This window comes from Cydia amplana, chromosome Z, assembly GCF_948474715.1.
Source record: "Cydia amplana chromosome Z, ilCydAmpl1.1, whole genome shotgun sequence".
Taxonomy (NCBI): Eukaryota; Metazoa; Arthropoda; class Insecta; order Lepidoptera; family Tortricidae; genus Cydia; species Cydia amplana.
Window position 1 is genome coordinate 31,328,830 of NC_086096.1, and position 24,964 is coordinate 31,353,793.

The window sequence follows — 24,964 nt, forward strand, 5'->3', positions numbered from 1 at the left end:
GTGTGGAGTGGCGGGAGTGTGCATTGGACAGAGTCAAGTGGCGGGAAAGAGGGGAGGCCTTTGCCCAGCAGTGGGACACACCAATAGGCTAAAGAAAAAAAAATATTTCCGAATATAATAGGGAAATAAAAGTAGGTAGCTAAACAGTATTTTTTTTTATTGACGGCATTTTGTCATATCAGTGTCATCCTATCTAAGTACATCATAGAATTAGAATAGACAAGAACAACTGTCAATCTTCAAAAGTGCGACCAAAAATGAAATGCAAGTGTGTGCGTAAATTGTCTATGTGAGATCAAAAATAGTGATGTCATGTTACAACATATTAATAATCTGTCGGTGTTTGATTGCTTTATCGACAACTTTTTCAAATCCGTTATTTTAAACGTATTATCCAGCGTATTTCGCTAGCGGTGCAAAGAGGAAACGCCAGCAGCGTACTAGGTACATTTAGCCGGGTACCTATGGCCTAATAGCATATACGTAATTATATACCTACCCTTAATTTTTATATTTACCTAGTTATAAGTTTGTAAATTTGTTTGTTTGTTTGTAAATTACCGTTTTTAGGGTTCCGTACCTCAAAAGGAAAAAGCGGCCAAGTGCGAGTCAGACTCGCCCATGAAGGGTTCCGTATTTAGGCGATTTATGACGTATTAAAAAAAACTACTTGCTAGATCTCGTTCAAACCAATTTTCGGTGGAAGTTTACATGGTAATGTACATCATATATTTTTTTTAGTTTTATCATTCTCTTATTTTAGAAGTTGGGGGGGGGGGGGACACACATTTTACCACTTTGGAAGTGTCTCTCGCGCAAACTATTCAGTTTAGAAAAAAATGATATTAGGAACCTCAATATCATTTTTGAAGACCTATCCATAGATAACCCACACGTATGGGTTTGATGAAAAAAAAAAATTTGAGTTTCAGTTCGAAGTATGGGGAACCCCAAAAATTAATTGTTTTTTTTCTATTTTTGTGTGAAAATCTTAATGCGGTTCACAGAATACATCTACTTACCAAGTTTCAACAGTATAGTTCTTATAGTTTCGGAGAAAAGTGGCTGTGACATACGGACGGACAGACAGACGGACAGACAGACAGACATGACGAATCTATAAGGGTTCCGTTTTTTGCCATTTGGCTACGGAACCCTAAAAACGGAACCTTAATAGGATCACTCGTGCGTCTGTCTATCTGTCTGTCCGTCCGTCTATCACAGCCTATTTTCTCCGAAACTACTGGACCAATTAAGTTGAAATTTGCACACATATGTAAGTTTATGACCCAAAGATGGACGTGTAACGTAAACAAATGAATTTTAAATATGGAGGCCATTTTTGGGAGGTAAATGAGAAAATTAAAAAATAAAGTTTTTTCAAACTATATCGTGTTACATATCAGATGAAAGAGCTCATTGTAAGAATCTCAAATATATTTTTTTTATAATTTTAGGATTAATAGTTTCGCAGTTATTCAAGAAAATAGGCAAATAATGACCATTCCCCCCCCCCCCCCCCCCCCCCCTTATCTTCGAAACTACTGGGTGTAAAAATTTTGAAAAAAATACACAAAATAGTTCTTTACCTATAGATGACAGGAAAACCTATCAGAAATGTGGTCAAGCGTGAGTCGGACTTAATGTACGGAACCCTTGAAACGCTAGTCCGACTCGCACTTGGCCGGTTTTTTTTCAAACGTTAAAATTTACGACATTATGACGTATAAATGACACTTGAACTCCGTGTGCTATCAAAATCGTTACAGACTTATCTTAGTCTAACTCTTACTGTGTTGGAAAGTGAAGTTTAAATTTACTGCTAAACATGTGCACCTTCAAAAAGCTTGTTATAATCGTTATTATTTGAAGTCGGTTATAATAGTAGTTTATGCAACAGTGATATAATAAGGGTTCTTAAAATTCAAGGGTCGAAGTTACAAAACGAGACGTAGTCGAGTTTTGTAAAAAAAGACCCGAGAATTTTAAGAACCAATTATGAGCTGTTGCATACATTACTTTTTCTATGACAGCTGCAGCCAAAAAAAAAAAAAAAAAAAAAAAAAAAAAAAAAAAAAAAAAAAAAAAAAAAAAGTTATTATTAAAAAAAAAGAGTTATTATTAAAAAAAAGAGTTATTATTAAAAAAAAAGAGTTATTATTTAAAAAAAATTGAGTTATTATTTAAAAAAAAAAAGAGTTATTATTGTAAATGAAAACATACCTCTTTCAATCAAGATGATCGGAACTTGTATCTTTAAAAAAAATAAAGCAGTTGTATTATACTCATAAGATGACTGCTAGCAGTCATCTTATGAGCCTATAGACAAAGCATTCAAATGACATTGCTTTAGATATCACTGTCAGTCATTTAATTGACACATTTAAGTGCTGGAGTAGAAAAAGGTTAATATCTTAATGATGTCTTGTGAAGAAATTATTAACATAGCTATTAATATACCGACGAGGCATCGATACTGTCATCTGAACATTTTGTCAAGCCCTAGCGTAAAGTAACAGTTTATGTTTTTACACAAAATATCTTAAATTATTGAGTAATATGATAAAATATTAGCACACAAAGGAATAAAAACTTATAATTAACTGTATAAACCGGCTTCTTACACTTTTTATGCTGTTAATTTGACAAAATATCGTCAAGAAAATTTCGCTCGGAATATCATAATTCCTCTGAAATGAATATTTGCTAGGTTTATTTGGCCCCGTGACACTGAAATCCGGTACACTACAAGACACTATCTTCATTGTATTACTTAATCAAATAGTTTTCTTCCGAATTTGTGTATATTTTTCAAATTGAAAATTACGGTGATACGCTCTTGGCCGTCCGCGGCCGTTGTCAAACTCCAAAATGGTCACGTTTTCTCATTTGTAGTCTGACTCTTTCGCACTCCTGCGATGTTCATATACGCGAGGGCTTCCCTTTCGCACACTTCAGCTGTCTGTCAAGCGCGAGCGACAATTACAAGTCTGTGAAGTACATAGCATACTCTACTCTTTTTTTACAAAATTTAGTTATTCTATTGTGGTTGAATAGAGTGTCCAAACAGTTTTCCATGTCAGAAGGGGCGCAAAAGAAAAATAACACATTTACTCCTCCGCTATCAAAACAACGCCATAAATATTATCAGCCTTAGTAGCACGGTCGCATTTATATCGTTTGTCACCATGCCTGTCACGTTCTAAAAAGTATGTAAGTGCGAAAGTGACGGGCATAGTGATAGTCGATAAAAATGGAACCATGCTGAGCCCGCTGTACGGCTGTTTGCAATACTTAGATATCTTTTACAGTCCGGGCTTCCTCACTTAATGAAATCGAAACGAAACTTCCCCTCCGCTCTTCAATTTTGTAGCTCCAACCAACATTGTTGTTACCGCAATTTAATGGATTTCAATGATGGTACCTACTCTTCGATCTCGTTTATTGGATTAAATAGAGAATATTGCACATACCGAATTAGGGTTTTCGAATTAACCTGCCAAATTTGTTGACTGTAGAAGATACACGACTAATGAGCTAGGTATTACCTATTTATGAATTCTTACAATTTATTTTCTACACGCTTGTATTTTTAGTGCTCCGTACGTTTCAAACTACTTTTTGTTAACTCACATTTATAGACGGGTCTAACACCGGGGGGTGTGTGTTGACATTTTGCTGGGACATCAGTTGGCCGCGACCATGACCAGTGAAACCTGTGTCGAAACGTCGGTATATAAAGGTAATTGAATAAATTTCGCGTTAGACCCGTCTATAAATGTGAGTTAATATGTGTTCAAAACGAGAAGGTTTTAAATATTATACTTTTTGTTAGTAAGTGTGATGACCAACAGTATAGGTTGTACACGAGATGACACGAGCGAGCGGTATTATAATTGTCCTCCAGGCATTGGACTTCTATTGAATCTCTTTGAACAAATAAATATGCCCATACCACTATTATTACGTAGGTAATGTACTATTTATTACCTACTTACATCGATGTGTTTAATGTTAAAAAGGCCTAATTTTCAATTCAATCTTATTAACAGACAACCTAGTGATCGTCAGGTAGTATTGTGTTGACATTCTTCTTACGTATTATCATTAATATAATAATATTAATACGAATCTATTAACATAAGCTTTCTGTTCAAATACTTTGTCAGTTATCCATTTACATAACGTTAATAAAAAGCGGGCAAGTGCGAGTCGGACTCGCCCATGAAGGGTTCCGTATTTAGGGGATTTATGACATATTAAAAAAAAAACTACTTATTAGATCTCGTTCAAACCAATTTTAGGTGGAAGCTTGCATGGTAATGTACATCATATATTTTTTTTAGTTTTATCATTCTCTTATTTTAGAAGTTACAGGGCGGGGGGGACACATTTTACCACTTTGGAAGTGTCTCTCGCGCAAACTATTCAATTTAGAAAAAAATGATATTAGAAACCTCAATATCATTTTTAAAGCCCTATCCATAGATACCCCACACGTATGGGTTTGATGAAAAAAAATTTTTTGAGTTTCAGTTCTAAGTATGGGGAACCCCCAAAATTTATTGTTTTTTTTTCTATTTTTGTGTGAAAATCTTAATGCGGTTCACGGTACCAAGTTTCAACAGTATAGTTCTTATAGTTTCGGAAAAAAGTGGCTGTGACATACGGACAGACAGACGGACAGACAGACAGACAGACACAGACATGATCATGATAAGGGTTCCGTTTTTTGCAATTTGGCTACGGGACCCTAAAAAGGCCGTTGTAATGAAACGAAGCCCGAAGATGCTAGGGCTTGTTTTAACAACTTTTCTTCTATTTGAATCCTGTACTCTCATAGAAATGTCATGTATAAAACATATCAGTTGCTAGCGCATATAATAGGGATAATCTTTATCTTGTTTGAAGTCGATTTCTTTAAAGGATATTTTATTCTATTTACGTATTTTCATAACTTCGACTTTTCTCTTTAATAAGAAACAATTTGTCAACATACAAAACAAATGTAAACGTTGTGTTCAACTGTTCAATTCTTGTATACCTACTCGTATTTTCCGATCATTAAAATCAAACAACTCGAACAGCCCTTAATTCCCAATCGCAAAAAAATAATTAACTTAATAAGTAATCAGGTTATTGAAAGTTTACATTTTTGGGTTTAATACATTTTCCATTCGGCAATTAGTACTTAGAAAAATACCGCATAAAAACTAAATGGTTCTAGGTACCAAACATCAATCGCTCATTACAACACATCTGCGCCCACAAGTTTGATTGGAAAAACTTTTCTTACCTACTCGTATATCTATTGAACTTTCACAACAAGGCCGAGTTAATTGTCCTGTCTCCATTTGAGTTAGAGGTTCAAGATCAAATAAGGTGAAAGAGTGTTATGTTATTCAACTAAGTGACTCTCAAACGACGCAATCTAGAAGTGATAACATTTTGAGAGATAAATACTATTATTTTTAATACTATTTTATACTATTTTTAATACTACTACTATTTTTAGCTATTAGCTCCTCAATGATATTATATAACCATAGATAGGTTATACTCATACTTGAGGAGCACAAAAAATACTTCCATATTTGTTTCTGTGCCTACGAAAAAATCTGTTATTTTGGATTCATTTTCTCATTCCATCCATCTTTGTCACACTTGTTGTTAAACAAAAGGTCGTCTCTTTCTCTTTCGGTGTGCGGGAGCTCGTTACCACGTGCACATTTCTCGCTTGTCCAGCCGCGAATAAAGGCAACTTGTCCAATTTGTCACAAGGTAAGCGCTTCAATTTTGGAACGCCTATAACCTATCTTGAGTTATAAATCATTGTTAGCTCCTTATATTGTTTGTATCGCTATTTTATTTATTTCTATAACCGAACGCTCCGCTTCGAGCGTCTACTCAGGCCTTAGTGTAAGGCCTGAGTGGACGCTCGAGTTGGGCGTGCTCAAATCACTTGGGAGCTCGACGCCACGCTGCACGCCCCGCCGAACGCTCCACTTCGAGCGTCCACTCAGGCCTTACACTAAGCTGTCAGTTTCAAGCTGTCATTTAATTTCATAGTAATTTTATATTATTGCCAGGTGCGGTTTTTACTGAAATTCCCGCGTTTTTTTTTGTGACACGACTCACTGGTCGGACTCTAGTAAAACATTTTTATGAGGTCCGTGCCGGCACCATAAAATAATTCAAAAAACACCTTTTGGTTGTTTGTTCAAAATTTGCCACGGCAAGGCAATCATTCAGTTCTCAACAGCAGCTAATTACAATGTCACTGCAAATTTGAACGTTAGTCAATAACAGTGACAGATCTTTGGTAGACTCCGTGGAATTTAATTAAATGACTGTATAGCCAGCGTAACACTTGCGGCCTATTGGTAAGCAGGATACAACACGATCTAACTGTTCAATAGATTACCTTAGGTATAAGTTTTAGTCTAAATTTAGCGGCTATATTCGTATATATAAATGCCACACAGTAGAATAAATCAACATTTAATTTTAAAAAATTGATAAAATATCTACTTAACACAACATAGTATTTTATGCAACCGTTGTTTAAGAGAGGTCAAAAAAGGCGAGTGGCGTGAGTAACAATTTGAGGCGAAGCCGAAAATTGATAATAAAGACGCCACGAGTATTTTTTGACTCAGTTAAACAACGTTGCATACAATACTTTTTCTACGACCAAGCACTTACTTTGATATAAAATTGTAAATTTAACAAATATTTTTCATGTCATCTAGTGGACTTCTAAATACCTACGGTATCTACGGAAAAGAATGAATGAATGAATGAAATTAAAAAAAAACATGTCTATGGTTCACTTATTTCTCAGAGATGACATTTAAAATAAGGTCGGCAACAATGTATTTCGTACAATATTTTGTAAGTGGTCATTACATCAAGTATCGAAAAAGTGCCAAAAAGATACTGCGTGTATGCACAAATTCTTTTTTGGGGAATAGACTAAAGACTTGTCTTGACGACTATAAGGTAGGGTTTTAAAGATGTGTGCACGACCCTCTAAATGACAAATAAAAGTACGGGAGTAGAAAAAATCCGTGTCAGTTTCGGTATTGATTATTATTAGCTAGGTACTTATCCTAGGGAGGTGCTTACAAGGTAGGTACTTAGTTATATAAGTTTATGACAATGTGAAATATTATCCGCTTTTTATTAAAACGATTGTATTTAAATCTATTACATTAAGTAAAGAATTGGTATATTTTTTTATGAGTTAGGCTTTTAAAAAACCGTTACCTACATATGTAGACCTATATGCTTATCTCAGGCGGTCGGTCAAGAAGTTGCGCAGTGATATTCTAGTGGAGGGTAGCTGAATCTTACGACTCAAACTAGTTTATATATTACAGAATTTTATTTACGTCACATGATACTTACAAATCGGCTTGATGCAGCCAAGCCGTCAACCGTCAATAACTTCTTACCAACCGCCTCAGTTAAACTACCGTTTAACCGTATAGGTCTGCCTATCTATAGTACAAACTAATTTCGTTACAATCCGGGGGTTCAATATTTCATTCACTCGATACATTTATATTTTTATATAAGATAAAATAAATCTCCGTAATACACCACCTCCTTCAAATTTACCATGCAATATTACACAAGTCAGTTTATGATCTAAATAATAAATAGCTCACACAAATCAGTATGTGCTGCTAACATCAATACATTTCTATTCTGAACGCGGGTTAAGGAGATTAGCGTTCAATTATCCTCTGAGACCCATTCCTGCAATTTGGACAGTCAATAGTTACAATAATTTCTTGTGCTACCATATATTATAAACCTGAAGTGAACGTAGAATTACATCTGATTAAGCTATTGTTATCCCACTGTTGTGTGCTGGTAATTCTTCGGCAAATTGCCCAACAACTCAATAGCGAGCTGGTCATAAGTGGCCTCCATGGAACTCCGCACTTCCTCCATTAATTTGGGCAGGTCGTCTAAAGTCATGCCTTTTGTTGTAACAGGCTTTAGACATTGCATGACTATGTGACCTAAAAGCGATAAAACCGTTATATTGAAAAAAAATATCACAAATTTTAAATAATGGATTTGAGTCAGTATCCGAGAAATATTACAACTGTGTAAATACATATCTCAGAAATGCCTTACAGTTTATCACTTAATAAAAGATTCACTTTGATACAAGCTTTTACCACCAACTGTTCATTCGACCTCTACAAACCTAAACTCAATAAAGTTGCGAGTTTTACAACAGGATTTCTATAACCAACTCCATTCTTATTCATCAGATTAGCTCGATGTCATTATAGTATTTCATTGTCATTATATTTCTTAAGTAGGTATTTCAGATATCTGATCAATCGGATATCTATAGGTAAGTAGTAGTTGTAAAATGGTTTGCTTTAGCATTTATACTTACAATGCGAACATTTTATTAATGAGAAGACTTTAAGACCAGAAAGTAAATGACGATTGGTTGGCCAAATTAATAAATGTATCCTGTTTTGTTAACAAATTATGTGTGAATCAAAATTAAGTCAATACTATACCTTTTTGAAATAGATATTTCTTCCTATTTATGAAATAATACGGAGAGAACACAACAGGAATAATAGGTACTTGTGCAGATATCGCCATTGCAAATGCACCTTTCTTAAATGGTAGCATTTTAGTGTAGTCTTTGTTTCTGGTACCTTCCGGGAAGAGCCATATTTTTACCTAAAATTTTTAAGTGTTTTAAATACTTAATGGTATACCTATATAATAAGTTTAGGTTCATAGTACCCACCCCTAACCAATTTCAAAAATAATTCCTATCCGGGAGAAAGCATGTACGAATATGTAGATACAGGAAAAAAGAAGGGGGAAACAACCACGTGACATGTTATTTCCGCTACTATTTTTTCCTTACACAGGGCTCGGTACAGTCAGCGTCAAATACTTTGTAGCAGTCAAAGTGGCCAAATAGTTCAGCGATAGTCTGATAAAAGAATATATAAAAATGATAATACAGTGGCAGCCCCTATTTAACTCATATGCCTACATTTGGTATTTATATATAAAGCAGCTACGTAGCTACGTACCGTAAAACGGGGTGAGTAGGTTTCGCGGGGAGAGGTGGGTTATGAATGGGGAGAGAAGGTTTGAGAGGGGGGTGAGAAGGGATTTTAAGGCTACTGCTACTAAAATAATGTATTCCAATTTAAAATGGAGCTATAGTAATACGCATAATAAAAAAAATCAATCCAACAATCTTCCAAAATCACCTTTGTATGAAAACCCCTCTCACCCCAAATACGAGGCACTACGGGGTGAGGTGGGTTTTCCTCTTTATCGTCAAAGTTATGAAATGGAACTACCCAAAATAAAATAAAAACTAAAATACAAACTTCCGGAACACTTATCATATACACCGTTCAGTTTTCATATGTAAAAATAAAATGTTATCGAGGTTTGAATTTCAGTTTTGACCCTACTCACCCCATTTTACGGTATTTAAATCGTACACGTGTAAACTTAGACGGTTTTTTTTGTCAGAGGTGGAGGTAATCCTCATTGGATACTCCGGCCCGATATCCGGTAGCATGCCCGACTCAGCTGTAGGTACTGGAGATTTTTCTCCCAGCAGACCGAGGTAAAGGTCTAACCACTTAAATATTAGTAAAATAGCTGCACGTTTATTAACTTAAATATTTCATACATCGTTATCGCGGGAGCAATAGTATACCAAACGAACACCAAACATTGACAATCGGGGGAAATAATTCGTGTATAAGCCAGTTTTAGCATGGGTGTAGGTAATGGTGTATTCAATTAACAAGATACTAGAAGTACCGGAGGTGGGGGTGAAGCTAACGGGTAGCGGGGGGTCTTAAAGGTAACTTTTTTATAGTTTTTCGTTAATAACTCTTAAACGGTGGCCCGTAGCAAAAAATGTTCTATTACATAAGTAATCTACATAAAATTTTCCACAAAAAAGATTTAGTACACCTTTTCGCTAGGATCAATATTTTAAAATATATTAAGGTGGGAAAGTTACGTATAACTTGTTCTAATGTCGTTTTTTTTTTAGTTTTTCGTAAATAAGTACATATTTACATAACTCGTAAACGGTAGCCCACAGCAAAAAAAAAATATTTTACGTAAATAATCTATTTGAGATTTCTTATAAAATAAATGCTACTTTTTGTTGCTAGGATCATTGGAAATTTAGTTAAAATTTTTGTCATCTAATACGAATAAGTAGGTATGAGAATAAAATACCTACTTTATGAAGGAAATACTGATATTAAAAAATTAATAGATTGGTGACATTATTGTTCAAGTTGACACGTTGACTAATAGGTAAGCATTTACATTGTTAAATATGAGTTTTCTTTTCGTATTGATCATCATCATCATCATCATCATCATCATTGATCTTTTTCAACGAAAACTTCATACCAGATATGAAGCCATCTTAGAGGTTTAGAATGTGTAGGCAGAATATTCCGTTTTTACAAAACAGACGTTCTGTTACTTGTTCTTTGACAGGCTTGTTTTTGCTCCCGCGATAACGATGTTATTATGTATGGAATAGATAGACATGATGACAAATTCTAAAATCCCTTTTAATATTGTGGGTACACTTTTATCGGTTCCGAAAAACACAATATTTCAGCTATTCTCATAGGTTTTGACATAATTAATTGCATTTTTTATAGGTAAAGTCAATTTTTTTATTCCGTAGACTGAAATGACAGTTAATTGTATGAACATGAAATGTCATTTCATACTATTAACTGTCATTTCAGTCTACCGAATAAAAAAATAGACTTTAGCTACTTTAAACCTCGCGCGAAAACGCTCGTTAGAACGTAACGCGGCTACACTGGCGATTTGCGAGCGAGTTGAAAGCGAGGCGAGCGCGCAGAAAGTTCGCCAGAGTGGCCGCGCTCTTAGTGTCATGGGCGTTATGGCGTCTGTTTGTGACGTCACAGGTTTGTAAAATATTGCAGCGATGTAGGAAAGAAACATAGAAGGAAACCAGCCAGTTACTTGAAATTTGCCAATTTCAATTCACTGATTTATCGTGATTGATATTATCCATGTACGTTCATTTATTGTACATATACAGTGAAACCTGGATAAGTGAGATTTCAAGGGACGAGCAGATTTGTCTCACTTAAAGAGGTATTCCACTTACCCAGGCTCTCAGTTAGCCAGGTACAAATAAATTTCGGACTCATTTACAGAGGGTCCTATTAATAGAGGTGAGAATAGAGGATATTTCAGTTATAGAGGTGGTTAATAAGGTATTTTGAATTATCTTTAAAAATAAATGAGGTAAAATAAGCCTTGTCCCTAAATATTTTTTAAGTGTGTTTAAATATTTCTTTGAATTTATTTGAATGATTCTCCAAAGGATAGATTTTTTCAATTAAATTTGATACGGACTTCATTGCGTCTTAGAAATTTATGAAATGAAAATTTGTTTATTCGTGTTACTTATCAAGATTTCAGCTTTCGTTTCGATAGTGTACTAAATGCTACTACATAAAGTAACTAAATGAAACTTGAAGTCGTTTAGACACAATTAAGGAAATGCGGAATTTATGGATAGACTAAGCGTTAGTAACAATACGGAAATTGATCAATAAATTCCAAGTTAGAGATGTCATAGATTGACGTTATCTCAGATACAGAGGTCAATACCTATAAAATTCAAATAATAATTCGGAAAATGTAATCTTATAAATATAGTCTCAGTCTCAATTATAGAGGTAAATGTGAGTATAAAATCACAACAACTAATCCCAGTTATAGAGGTTTGTTTTATCTCACTAACAGAGGTAATTCAGTGCTAAAGTGTCGGGACCGCACCATGAGTCCAAGCTATACAGGGTGGTCCAAACCTTAACGTCCTAAAAATTTTTTTAGATTCCTCACGTCGTGGGCTATCAGAATATATCCCATGTATGTTAGCCGATTTTTCGTAGTTTTCGAGTTATGATTTTTTAAACTTTTAAATTTTTTATTTTATTTTTTATTTACAAACAAGATATATACAGTGTATTACTAAAAGAAATTAAAAACTAGCTTAAATCTAAAATAGGCCCTTGAGGCATTGTACCAAGGATGCTGGCGACATTTCCTCGCTGTATCGCAATGCTGATACGTTGTGCGAGGTAGCCGCCAGCTCTTCGGTCACCAGTTACGTCAACCAGACGTTTCGCGATTTCTGCGAACAACTTATGCGCGCTGGGACCCCATGGACCTAGAGTTTCAACTCCAAATGGTACAAAATGGTACTCTTTACCGAGGCTCTTATATTTGTTACGTTTCTAAATTTCGGAAAATGGACCACAGCCAAAATGTATGAAAGCCAAATTTTTATTTTCGCGATTTCGGGGTTGGTCCCATAGTAAAATTTGCTCAGTATAATCCCTAAACCTCCCTGGCAACGAGAATGCAGTTAGTTTTTAGCCACCCTGTATGGGAACCCCGGAATTTCATAACAAAAGTTAAAAGTTAAAAAAATCATAACTCGAAAACTACGAAAAATTGGCTAACATACATGGGGTATATTCTGATAGCCCACGACGTGAGGAATGTAAAAAAAATTTTGGACGTCAAGGTTTGGACCACCCTGTAGAGGTTTCTCACTTATCCAGGTCCCACTTAACCAGGTTTCACTGTAAATAAAATATGTGCAAAAACTGACAAAAATAAAGTTGCAAAGATATAACTCCATAGAGTCACAGCATAGAGGTAATATAAATAAATTGCAATAGACGTTAGTGACAGACTCTTGATAATTACTAGTTAGGTTTAATTCTAAATAATACAGGAAAGTAATCTGCTGTTATAAGTAAGAAAGTACCTCTCTTAATTTTCGGTCAGAAAAAAAGTCAGTTTACCTTCTGTTTCACCATAACATCGGACGTGATCTTCAGTTGTTCATATGACTTTTTGGCGTTACTGCGGTCTATGAAGACCACCCCGGCAAGGTATGCCGCTAATCCAAACGGCCAGACATAAAATATTTCTTTTTTGGCTATAGCTGTCATTTTACCTACTACCTCCCACACATTGAATAAGCCTGTAACAATTAACAAAAACAGTACAAATACTTTAAATAATAATAAAAGTCGTCAGTCAGTTGTGCCCAGGGTTTCCGGCAAATTGCATTGGCTGTAGGTATGAAGTATTTACGCTAATTAAAAAGCTCAAAAGAAGCGTAATCGTATGCAATATCGAATGATAAAAGAGACCAATTTAATAAATCCATAAGCCGCGAAAATTAGTATTTTTTTCCATTTCAGTACCCACCGGAAAATGCCAACTTGGTGTAATATATTTTTTTTTTCTCTAAATCTGTAAAGAATTGACCAAACCACGTCGATCTGCAAAGCGAAAATATTCGGCCCCAAGCGATCCTGGAACACTGTGCTTAGTTGACTTAAAATTGAAAAAATATTATTATTTAAGAGTTTCAATATATAGATGGTCAAGCAGATCTTGTCAGTAGAAAAAGGCGGCAAATTTGAAATATTTAGGCGCAAAGGGATATCGTCCCATAGAAAACTTGAATTTCGCGCCTTTTTTTACTGACAAGATCTGCTTGACCAGCTATATATTAGTAGTATATTCTTACCAAGGATGTCAAAAGCAGACTGATGATTAGAAACTATCACAGCTCCGCAGTCTTCGGTTAGGATCTCTCCGTTCCGGAGTTCCCACTTTATGTCTAATACCTTCGTTATATGTTTTAGTATATTGGCGGATAACCTAAAAAGTAATTATTAATAATGTACTTGTACCTATAATATGAATAGCGCCAGCAAATGTAGAGCCTAAACACAATATTATAATTAGTCATTAAAATGTTTTTTTTATAGTTGCTGGCGCTGTTTATAAAAGCGTAGATATTGGTTTATCACCAGCATTTTCCTATACAATATACAAAGGAATACAATGAGTGGTGCAAATTATTGTTGACATATTTTTAACAGCTCAACTGGATGGCGATTTTCCATCGTATTTTCACGGAAACGTACGAGAACGTGTCTTGCTATTTCAGTCAGTCTGTTGGTACAAAAAGTACTAAAAGTATGATGGAAAACAATTATGCATACTACATCTGTACTGCCTTGTAAATTATTCGGAAACTAGATAATCAAGCGCTAAGTATTTAAAAAAAACGTGTAGGCTGTCTAGTTCAGATACCAAGAACAAAAACGTATACACTAGGGGTACAATACTTAAAATGATAGTATCCATCAGTATTCTATGTCGAATAGTTTACTATTTTTCGTTTAACGTGTGTGATAGTGATAGATATACATATTATACTTAAAATCCCATCCCGGTACTTATGTGCCACGGCTCGTGAGAGTTCGGGGTCGGCAGCAAATAATTTCAAACGTTTATCGATTGAATAGCAATTAAATTAAAACATATAATATTATCACTTATCATCAGTTATCACTAAATTATTGTTATAACGAAGATTGTTATTTTAAATTAGCTGCATGGTGGTATCTCGTATAAATATTGTGAAGTATGTTCAACCTACTTAAACATACTTTAGAAGACTAATCCTCTATGGCCTTCGTTGCCATGGTGGCAATCTTCTTGATAAAAACATTCGTGTCAAATAAATAACGTGAATACACTCAATATATTTATTGTACTAAGTCTTATTAAAAACAAATATAAAATGCTTCAGCGTTTCTATTACAAATAAAGTTCTCGCACACACGCCATCGTCACAGTTAACTTTGAGAACTTCACATGGTAGCAGAGCGTAAACTGTAAGTACGAATACCAAGTCGAAATGTCGAACATAAAAATCGATCCACTCACGAAGGATAATTACGACACTTGGGTAATTCAAGCTGAAGCCGTCCTAGTACGACATAAATTATTTAAATATGTTGAGACAGCCTGGCTGCTGATGCAACTGCCGATGTAAAAGAAAATGATCGATTAGCGAAATGTGAGCTCGTCCTGATTATCGCTCCTTCCGAGCTTAAACAAATTAAAAACTGCGACACTGCAAAAGAATTATGGGACAAATTAAAGAACACTTATGCCAGTAAGGGACCTGCGCGTAAAGCGACCCTACTTAAACAGCTGATCCTAACTAAATTAGACAACCAAGATGTACGAGCACACTTGAACAAATTTATGGACACAGTTGACAAGCTGGCTGATTAAGAATGGACGTCACTATAAACGAAGACTTGTTAACCATCATGATTTTATACAGCCTCTCCCCCAAATATGAGAACTTCAGAGTCGCTATTGAAATGCGTGACACTCTTCCTAAGCCAGATGAGCTTAAAACAAAAATACTAGAAGAGTTTGAAGCCCGTCATAACCATAATATGACCAATGACGACGAACCTGGATCCTCATATCAAGAAGAAGCATTATATGCGTCCTGTCGAATCTGCAAACGAAGAGGTAACATCTTCAAACGCAAAACACACAAAATATGTACAAGCTGCTGGAAGAAAAATAATGAGAAACCGCAACAACAAAAACAAAATTCTACATCTCATCGAAACCACATCGCTACGCAGCAGTGTCTTCTAACAATAATTTTTAAGAAAAAAAAACCGACTTCTATGCGGCCCGGTGAAAGATTATTGTAGATGGTGCGCTATGTAGAAAAGGAGGTAAAACCACCCACTTTTCTAGTAGCATTTCGTTTCTGTAAGGCTCGCAGTTCTAACCTAACCTAACCCACTTTTGTTCGGTTCTGTGAGGATAGCAGTTCAAACCTAACCTAACCCACTTAACGGCGCATGCGGTGCGGTGTACGGGGGTTTGAGCGGGAGGGGTTTGGCCTCATCATACTTTATACCTACATTTTATGGTAGGTAATCATAGTAGTTTGTTTAGTTTAGGTATCATAGTGGTTTTCCGGGTCAAGGTCTGTGTCCGAGTCCGGGTCCGAGTCCGGGTCTAGTCCAGGTCCGAGTCCGAGTCCAGGTCCGGGTCCGGGTCCGAACCGGATCCGGGTACGAGGCCGGATCTGGATCCGAGTCCGGGTCCCAGTCCAAGTCAAAGTCGAAATTCGAAATCACCAAACATGTACTATGCGTCGTTGAAGAGTTCTGTTCTGATCATCATCAGCAGTTCCAGTTCATCAAATGCGACAGTTTTTAATGTTAATGCTTTATTTTATGATTAAAATACAGAAAATTCTATACGTGTGCCTTTAAGATTTGAGGAGTTCCCTCGATTTCTCATGGATCCCATGTTCAGAACTTGAGCTTGACATAAATATGGCTTAAAAACCTAACTTGCTTAACAAACATAACGAAAAGGAAAAATCGCCAAACGCGAGCTATGCGTCGTTAAAGAGTTTCGTTCTGGTCATCATCAGCAGTTACACTTCCTCAAATGTTACTTTTTAAATGTATATGCTTAATTTGTTGATTAAAACACAACAATCACTATATGTATGCCTTTAAGATTTGAGGAGTTCCCTCGATTCCTTATGGATCTCATCATCAGAACTCGAGCTTGACAGAAATGTGGCTTAAAAACTAAACTTGCTTAACAAACATAACGAAGAGGACAAATCGCCAAACGTGAACTATGCGTCGTTGAAGAGTTCTGTTCTGATCATCATCAGCAGTTCCACTTCATCAAATGTCACGTTTCTGAATGTATATGCTTGATTTGTTGATAAAAACACAAAAATCACTATATGTATGCCTTTAAGATTTGAGGAGTTCCCTCGATTCCTCATGGATCCCATCATCAGAACTGGATTTTGACCAAAACGGGACCAATCTGTATGCATATACATACAATCAAAAAAAGAATTTTCAAAATCGGTCCAGTAATGACGGAGATATGGAGTAACAAACATAAAAAAAAATAAAAATAAAAAAAATAAAAAAAAAACATACAACCGAATTGATAACCTCCTTCTTTGAGATTTGGAAGTCGGTTAAAAATTAAGAAGCCTGAAGATAGCACTTGGATTGTGGACAGCGGCCGTACCTCTCACATGACTTACCAACGAGACTTGTTTAAGATCATTGAGAAAACATCCAGACAACTCAACTTCGCAACTGAAGATTTCACTGCGGAGATTGAAGGGAAAGGTACAGTCTCTTTTACTACAAAAAATGGCAGCGGTGATGCACTCACACACCTGAAAGACACACTGTACGTACCTAGCCTATGCACCAACCTAATGTCTGTCAGCAAGATAACGGATGCTGGATGTACAGTTCTATTCACAAAAAATAAGGCGATAGTAAACAACCAAAAAGATAAAATTATTCTCACTGCCTACAAAGAAAACGGTCTCTATTATATTAAACCAAGCAAGCATGAGTGCTACAATCTGGCCACTGATGATGATGATGAAACACCTCCAATTACCACAAAAATTGAATCATCTAGCATCGAAGATTGGCATAAGAAATTGGGACACATGAACACCAAAGATATGAAATTAGCACTTCAAAATCAAAACATAATTGGCTTGCATTTTAATCCTAAAGAAATATTACCGGAATGTGAAGCGTGCATTCAAGCAAAAATGCATCGAGTACCAGCTCCTCGCGAGAAATCAACTCAAAGAACGACTGAACGCTTACAAATTGTTCACTCTGACGTTTGTGGACCCATCCGAATGCCCACAATAAGCGGAAACAAGTACTTCGTCACATTCATCGACGATTATTCCCGATACAGTAGAGTTTACCTGCTGAAATGCAAGAGCGAAGTCTTAGAAAAATTTAAAGAGTTCAAAGAGTTAGTAGAAACGCACACGGAGAACAAACTCAAGGCACTACAATCCGATAATGGCACCGAATACATCAACAGGGACTTTGACGCTTATCTGAAATGCTGCGGGATACAGAGGAGACTTAGTGCCCCGCACACAGCACACCAAAATGGATTAGCAGAAAGAAAAAATCGTACCCTGATTGAAAAAGCAAGAGCACTGATGATTGACGCAAACGCGCCACTAAAATTCTGGGGTGAAACAATCATGACAGCGAACTATTTGTCCAACAGAAGCTTAAACAGTACTATAGAAAACAAAACACCATTCGAACTATGGGTTGGTAGAAAACCTATCATTCACCACCTGTATATATTTGGCTCGAAAACTTTTGTTCTCATCAAAGGCACTAACGGTCACAAATTCGCACCAAAAGCAATTCCTGGCATGTTCGTTGGCTACTCTGAAACATCAAAAGCATTCAAGATTCTTCTACCATCCAAAAACAAAGTGGTGATATCGAAGGACATCCGTGTGATGAAATCCATGTTTTACGACAACACAAACAAAAACGACATCACCGATATTTTCAACAATGAAAGTTCCTTCGAATCTCCAGAACCTTCAAAACCGTCAATATTACCACGTAAACAAGTAACAATACAGCTTGACGACAATGAAGATGGAGACGTCACACCACTAAACGACAATATTAGCGACACGGAAGACGAAGACGAAGATCTCGACGATACGTTGCAACAAAACTCGGTCAACAGCACTGAAGAAGTTCAACAATCAGAACCACAAAACTATGAAAGCGAGTATGAATCTCTTTCCGGTTCTCACAACTTTGTCGATGATGACGAACCTTCTGATGTAGAAGATCTAAATGAAACAATTGATGCACATGCTTCAACTTCAACTCCACCTCGAACTTTGAGAGACAGGTCTCCTATCGCAGCTCCAAAAAGGTACGACGATTTTATTTTGGCTGCAGCCGAAGAAGTCGACAATCTTTATAAACCGAAGGAACCTGAAACTTTCAAAGAGGCTATGGAATCCCCAGACAGCGAAAATGGCAAGAAGCAATGAAAAGTGAAATTCGCTCATTGGAGGACAATCAAACATGGGATCTGGTCGACCTACCCAAAGGACGAAAAGCCCTGCCATGCAAATGGGTATTTAAGATAATAAAAGCGGCCAAGTGCGAGTCGGACTCGCCCATGAAGGGTTCCGTATTTAGGCGATTTAAGACGTACCTATAAAAAAAAAACTACTTACTAGATCTTGTTCAAACCAATTTTCGGTGGAAGTTTACATGGTAATGTACATCATATATTTTTTTTAGTTTTATCATTCTCTTATTTTAGAAGTTACAGGGGGGGACACACACATTTTACCACTTTGGAAGTGTCTCTCGCGCAAACTATTCAGTTTAGAAAAAAATGATATTAGAAACCTCAATATCATTTTTGAAGACCTATCCATAGATACCCCACACGTATGGGTTTGATGAAAAAAAAATTTTTGAGTTTCAGTTCGAAGTATGGGGAACCCCAAAAATTTATTGTTTTTTTTTCTATTTTTGTGTGAAAATCTTAATGCGGTTCACAGAATACATCTACTTACCAAGTTTCAACAGTATAGTTCTTATAGTTTCGGAGAAAAGTGGCTGTGACATACGGACGGACAGACAGACGGACAGACGGACAGACGGACAGACGGACAGACGGACAGACAGACAGACAGACATGACGAATCTATAAGGGTTCCGTTTTTTGCCATTTGGCTACGGAACCCTAAAAATGAACCCCGATGGTTCCGTCGAAAGGTACAAGGCCAGAATGGTCATCAAAGGCTATTCCCAGATACCTGGAGTGGACTACGACAGAACGTTCAGCCCAGTGGTTCGTCTGAGCACTGTACGTTCACTGCTTGCTGTCGCTACTCGTGAAAACCTGAAACTGACACAGTTCGACGTGACGACCGCTTCCTAAACGGCGAAGTTAAGGAAGAACTATATATGAAACAGCCCAAAGGTTATCGTGATGGAACAAAAAGAGTCTGTAAATTAAAACGCAGCCTTTATGGTTTGAAGCAAGCGCCACGCTGCTGGAATACCTGCATAGCAGAGTTTTTACTGAAAACTGGATTCAAGCAGAGTGAAGCGGATCCATGCCTATTCGTGCGAACCAAAGGTCAATCCAAGGTTGCTATAGCTCTTTACGTGGACGTGGATGGATTGGTAGCGCACAACTCAACCACAGCAGGTGACGAGTTTTTGAAGGAACTAAAAGCTAGATTCAAAATAACGACCAAACCTGCCTCTTACTTCCTCGGAATGGAAATAAACGTGCAAAAAGACTCCATATCTCTATGCCAAAAGTCATATATCAAGAAAATCCTAGAAAAATATGGAATGTCTAATTGCAAACCAGCACCGTCACCCATGATCAAAGATAATGATGCGGGAGCGGATGAAAACATGAAGTCAAACTTCCCTTATAGGCAAGCCGTAGGCGCTTTGGCATATCTGTCCGTAGGTACGAGGCCTGATATTTCCTACGCTGTTGGAGTCGCCTCGAGACATCTAGAAGCACCTACAAAGGAAGATGTGATGCTAGTTAAGCGCATCTTAAGATATCTGAAAGGGACCCAAGAAAAGGGCCTAATATTTACGAAAAAGTCAACGCCGCACTTGGTCTGCTACAGCGACGCAGATCATGGAGGAGAACAGTCTACTGGACGTTCGACTTCCGGTATGGTATGCCTATTCTCTGGCGCCGCTGTCAGCTGGCGAAGCCAGAAACAGACGACAGCCTCCATTTCTACAACAGAGGCGGAAATCGTAGCGGCTTCCGAAGCGGCTCAAGAAGTGCTGTGGCTAAATCGTTTGTTTAACGATTTAACAAAAACGGAAAAGCCAGTCCCAAATTTAGACAACAAGTCAGCAGTCTACTTAGCGCACAACCCTAAATACGAATTTCACAAGCACACCAAACATATTAAACTAAAACACTTCTTTGTTAGAGAATGTGTAAGTAATGAAGAGTTCAGTGTCAAACAAGTTCCTGGCGAAGTCCAGCTCGCTGACCTATTCACCAAACCGCTATTCTGGCCCAGACTACAGGATTTGAGTTCCAGAATGGGACTTAAGAATTTAACCCAAAATTCTTAAAACTTCCGAGGGTGTGAAGTATGTTCAACCTACTTAAACATACTTTAGAAGACTAATCCTCTATGGCCTTCGTTGCCATGGTGGCAATCTTCTTGATAAAAACATTCGTGTCAAATAAATAACGTGAATACCACAGACTTGTCATTCTCGCTCAATATATTTATTGTACTAAGTCTTATTAAAAACAAATATAAAATGCTTCAGCGTTTCTATTACAAATAAAGTTCTCGCACACACGCCATCGTCACAGTTTACTTTGAGAACTTCACAAATATAGATCATTTTTTAACTTTAAACGAGCAATTCTTGTATATTTATTTTATTTATTTATATGTACATATATTTCGGGGACCTCGGGAACGGCTCTGATTTGATGAAATCGATCTAGTTAGGTTTTATCTTTGTGAAAACGCGCATTTTTGAGTTTTTTATGTTTTCCGAGCAAAGCTCGGTCTCCCGGATATTTGGGATTCAATTGCAACCACAAAAATAAACTGTAGTGAATCAAATCCAATAGCGTATTTTTATAATTTACCATACCAGACAACCAGACATTACCAGACAAGTAGATCATTCGCAAGTAGCATCAGAAGCAGTAAGAAAGGTAGAGTACAGAAGAGGTATCGTAAGGTAACTGCGCCTAAGATGACGCGGTTCTTGGCCTTGACTACTTGCTTACTTTCAAAATTCATACCCATTTATTTTATTAGTGTCAACTATCAAGCGTAGCGTTGTCAGGCAAATAAAGCGTTTTTTTTTATATATTTAGCGTAGCGTAAATTTTTTAACTGTTATTTGATAACCTAAGTGGTATAAAGTTGTCTTAAGAGCCAACAGGAGCTAAGATTTAAATATTTTAGGTAAATATACCCGTCTCGCTAACGGAAGCAGCTCCTAAAACTAGTGCGATAAGGACAAGGCGAAAAATCCTGCGTAAAAATATCAAAAATCGAGGTTTCGTACTCGACTGTTTCCTCCTCCAAAACTTAACCAATCGTAACCAAATTTGGAAATCTAAATTATTATGACATTATCTGTATCGGACCGTTTTGCTTTTTTGACTAATTGATGTCAGTTTTGAATAGCACGCCTCTCATTGCGGCATAGTCAATTAGGCCATTTTGGCCATTTTTGAAGGGCTCTAGCGCCTTAAAAAACAAAAATATCAAAAAAAGCAAAACGGTCCGACACAGATATTGACAATATTAATCTGTGTTGAAAAAATCATTGCTCTAGCTTCAAAACCCACGGAGGAAACAGTCGAGTACGTTTGTATGGAGAAATGACCACTCCTGTTGGCTCTTAAGACCACTATTACTTCAAAATACGGGCATTAGGTATAGTATGAATTATATGACATGATTTTTTGGCCCCAAACCCTAAGCTGTTAAACAAAAGGCATTATCTAATACCTATAAACGAGCAATTCTTGTTTATTTATTTATTTATATATATATATATTTCGGGAATCTCGGAAACGGCTCTAACGATTTCGATGAAATTTGGTATATAGGGGTTTTCGGGGGCGAAAAATCGATCTAGCTAGGTGTTATCTCTGGGAAAACGCGCATTTCCGAGTTATTATATGTTTTCTGAGCGAAGCTCGGTCACCCAGATATTTATCTTTTAAATTAGTAAGAAATTACTAATAAAAAAGCGGCCAAGTGCGAGTCGGACTCGCCCATGAAGGGTTCCGTATTTAGGCGATTTATGACGTATAAAAAAAAAACTACTTACTAGATCTCGTTGAAACCAATTTTCGGTGGAAGTTTACATGGTAATGTACATCATATATTTTTTTTAGTTTTATCATTCTCTTATTTTAGAAGTTACAGGGGGGGGGACACACATTTTACCACTTTGGAAGTGTCTCTCGCGCAAACTATTCAGTTTAGAAAAAAATGATATTAGAAACCTCAATATCATTTTTGAAGACCTATCCATAGATACCCCACACGTATGGGTTTGATGAAAAAAAAATTTTTGAGTTTCAGTTCGAAGTATGGGGATCCCCAAAAATTTACTGTTTTTTTTCTATTTTTGTGTGAAAATCTTAATGCGGTTCACAGAATACATCTACTTACCAAGTTTCAACAGTATAGTTCTTATAGTTTCGGAGAAAAGTGGCTGTGACATACGGACGGACAGACAGACGGACAGACGGACAGACAGACAGACAGACATGACGAATCTATAAGGGTTCCGTTTTTTGCCATTTGGCTACGGAACCCTAAAAATAGATAGCCACCACGGTACACAAAAGAAACAATACCTTTTGTTTAACAGCTTAGGGTTGTAGGCCAAAAAATCATCTCAGATAATTAATTCATACAACAGTAAAGTATTTATTCAAATAAATAGAAGCTATGGTGGCCTAGCGGTAAGAGCGTGGGACTTTCAATCCGGAGGTTCGAACCCCGGCTCGTACCAATGAGTTTTTCGGATCTTATGTACGAAATGTCATTTGATATTTACCAGTCGCTTTTCGGTGAAGGAAAACATCGTGAGGAAACCGGACTAATCCAAATACGGCCTAGTTTACCCTCTGTGTTGAAAGGTCAGATGGCAGTCGCTTTCGTAAAAACTAGTGCCTATGCTAATTCTTGGGATTAATTGCCAAGCAGACCCCAGGCTCCCATGAGCCGCGGCGAAATGCTGGGATAACGCAAGGAAGATGATGATGACTTAGGGGAAGCTATGGAGGATTCATATATATACCCGGAGGCTTCGTACAGTGGTCATATCCCAACTAGGCGACTATCCAACCTGCTGAAGCGTTCATATTTCTATACGAGACTGCCCCTCCTATGGCTCATATGTATGGGAATCGCGAATAGGAAGAATTGTGTTTGTGTTATCGATCGCATAATCCATCATTACAAAACCATGTCAGTAATATACCTATATATTATGCCTAAAAGGTGACTGAAACAGGCTAAAGTGTTAAGAAAACAATGTATCCTGGGAACAAACGAATGGTGTACGAGGCCACCCCACGTTGGCCACGTTGCTTTGTATCAAAACAGAAAAACGCAGTTATTATATACCTACAGATAAGTGCACGATGCAGCGTTATATGTATGTTTGTTTACTCACTTTGCATTTCTCACATTTAGCGGGCTCAACAAGAAGTACGGCCAAATTACACATGCCAGTAGTGAACTTATAACGTAGAAAAAAGCAAAATAGGAATAAAACTGAATTTTATTCGGTTTTGCTGATATTATTTTTCTTACAAAAAAAGTTACTAAACATATTGTAACAAACAACACAATTTTGTCCCACATTGTGCCAGACCACTCAACACACGCACTATTTGCTTACCGCGCTGTTTAGTAATGAGGATAATATTATCTGTATTTATTTATATTTCAACACTACTACTAAATAACATAATCGACCAAGATATGTAGTTGTCAAAGGCGGAACCACAGTCAACCTTGCTAATATGCCAGTCTTTATCTATTAAAATATACCTACATATCGATTCGAATGAAAGCTAGACGTAAGCTTTTAGTAAATAGAAAATGTCAATAACAAGTCAGTTCAAGGTTATAATAATTATTCACCTTGCTTATTACCTATGTCTGATTGTGGAGCTTCTTGATTCCATGTGACATGGCTGAGGCCGACTCATGTATTCACTGGCAATTTATGCCGACCGTATGTTACATGGGGTTCAAGTTGATCCATACTGAAACCGAGACGGTCTACGACTCCTCGACTACTCCTACCTTCGATCAATGCCTTGTATATTCATACGATTTTGTATAGGTAGATACTCGTACTTTAGTAGATATGTTTTAGTACCCTGGACGTGCGCTATACTCGTAATTTTTTAGTAGATATGTTTTAGTCCCCTGGACGTGCGCTAATATAGGTAAGTACTTCTGTTACGAGATTAAAACAATTTCATTTACCATGTTTGCTTTCTTGCATTATACCTAGTAGGAACGTAATGAAAATTATCTAAATTAAAAAAAAACAGTATAGATACCTACACCTACCTAGTATGTTACGACTACAAAGATGACTGGAAAGAT

General features: G+C 36.7%; 1 protein-coding gene across 1 annotated transcript; it reads right to left on the reverse strand.

Moving 5' to 3' along the window:
- Positions 1-7,593: 7,593 nt before the first annotated feature.
- LOC134661909 (1-acyl-sn-glycerol-3-phosphate acyltransferase alpha-like) lies at positions 7,594-24,392 on the reverse strand. Its single transcript, XM_063518154.1, has 5 exons — positions 24,018-24,392; positions 13,640-13,773; positions 12,903-13,084; positions 8,553-8,721; positions 7,594-8,033 (listed from the first exon to the last, which is right to left on the reverse strand). The coding sequence occupies exons 1-5, from the start codon at positions 24,206-24,208 to the stop codon at positions 7,861-7,863; spliced, it is 849 nt and encodes a 282-aa protein (XP_063374224.1). The 5' UTR covers positions 24,209-24,392; the 3' UTR covers positions 7,594-7,860.
- Between the last annotated feature and the right edge of the window lie 572 nt (positions 24,393-24,964).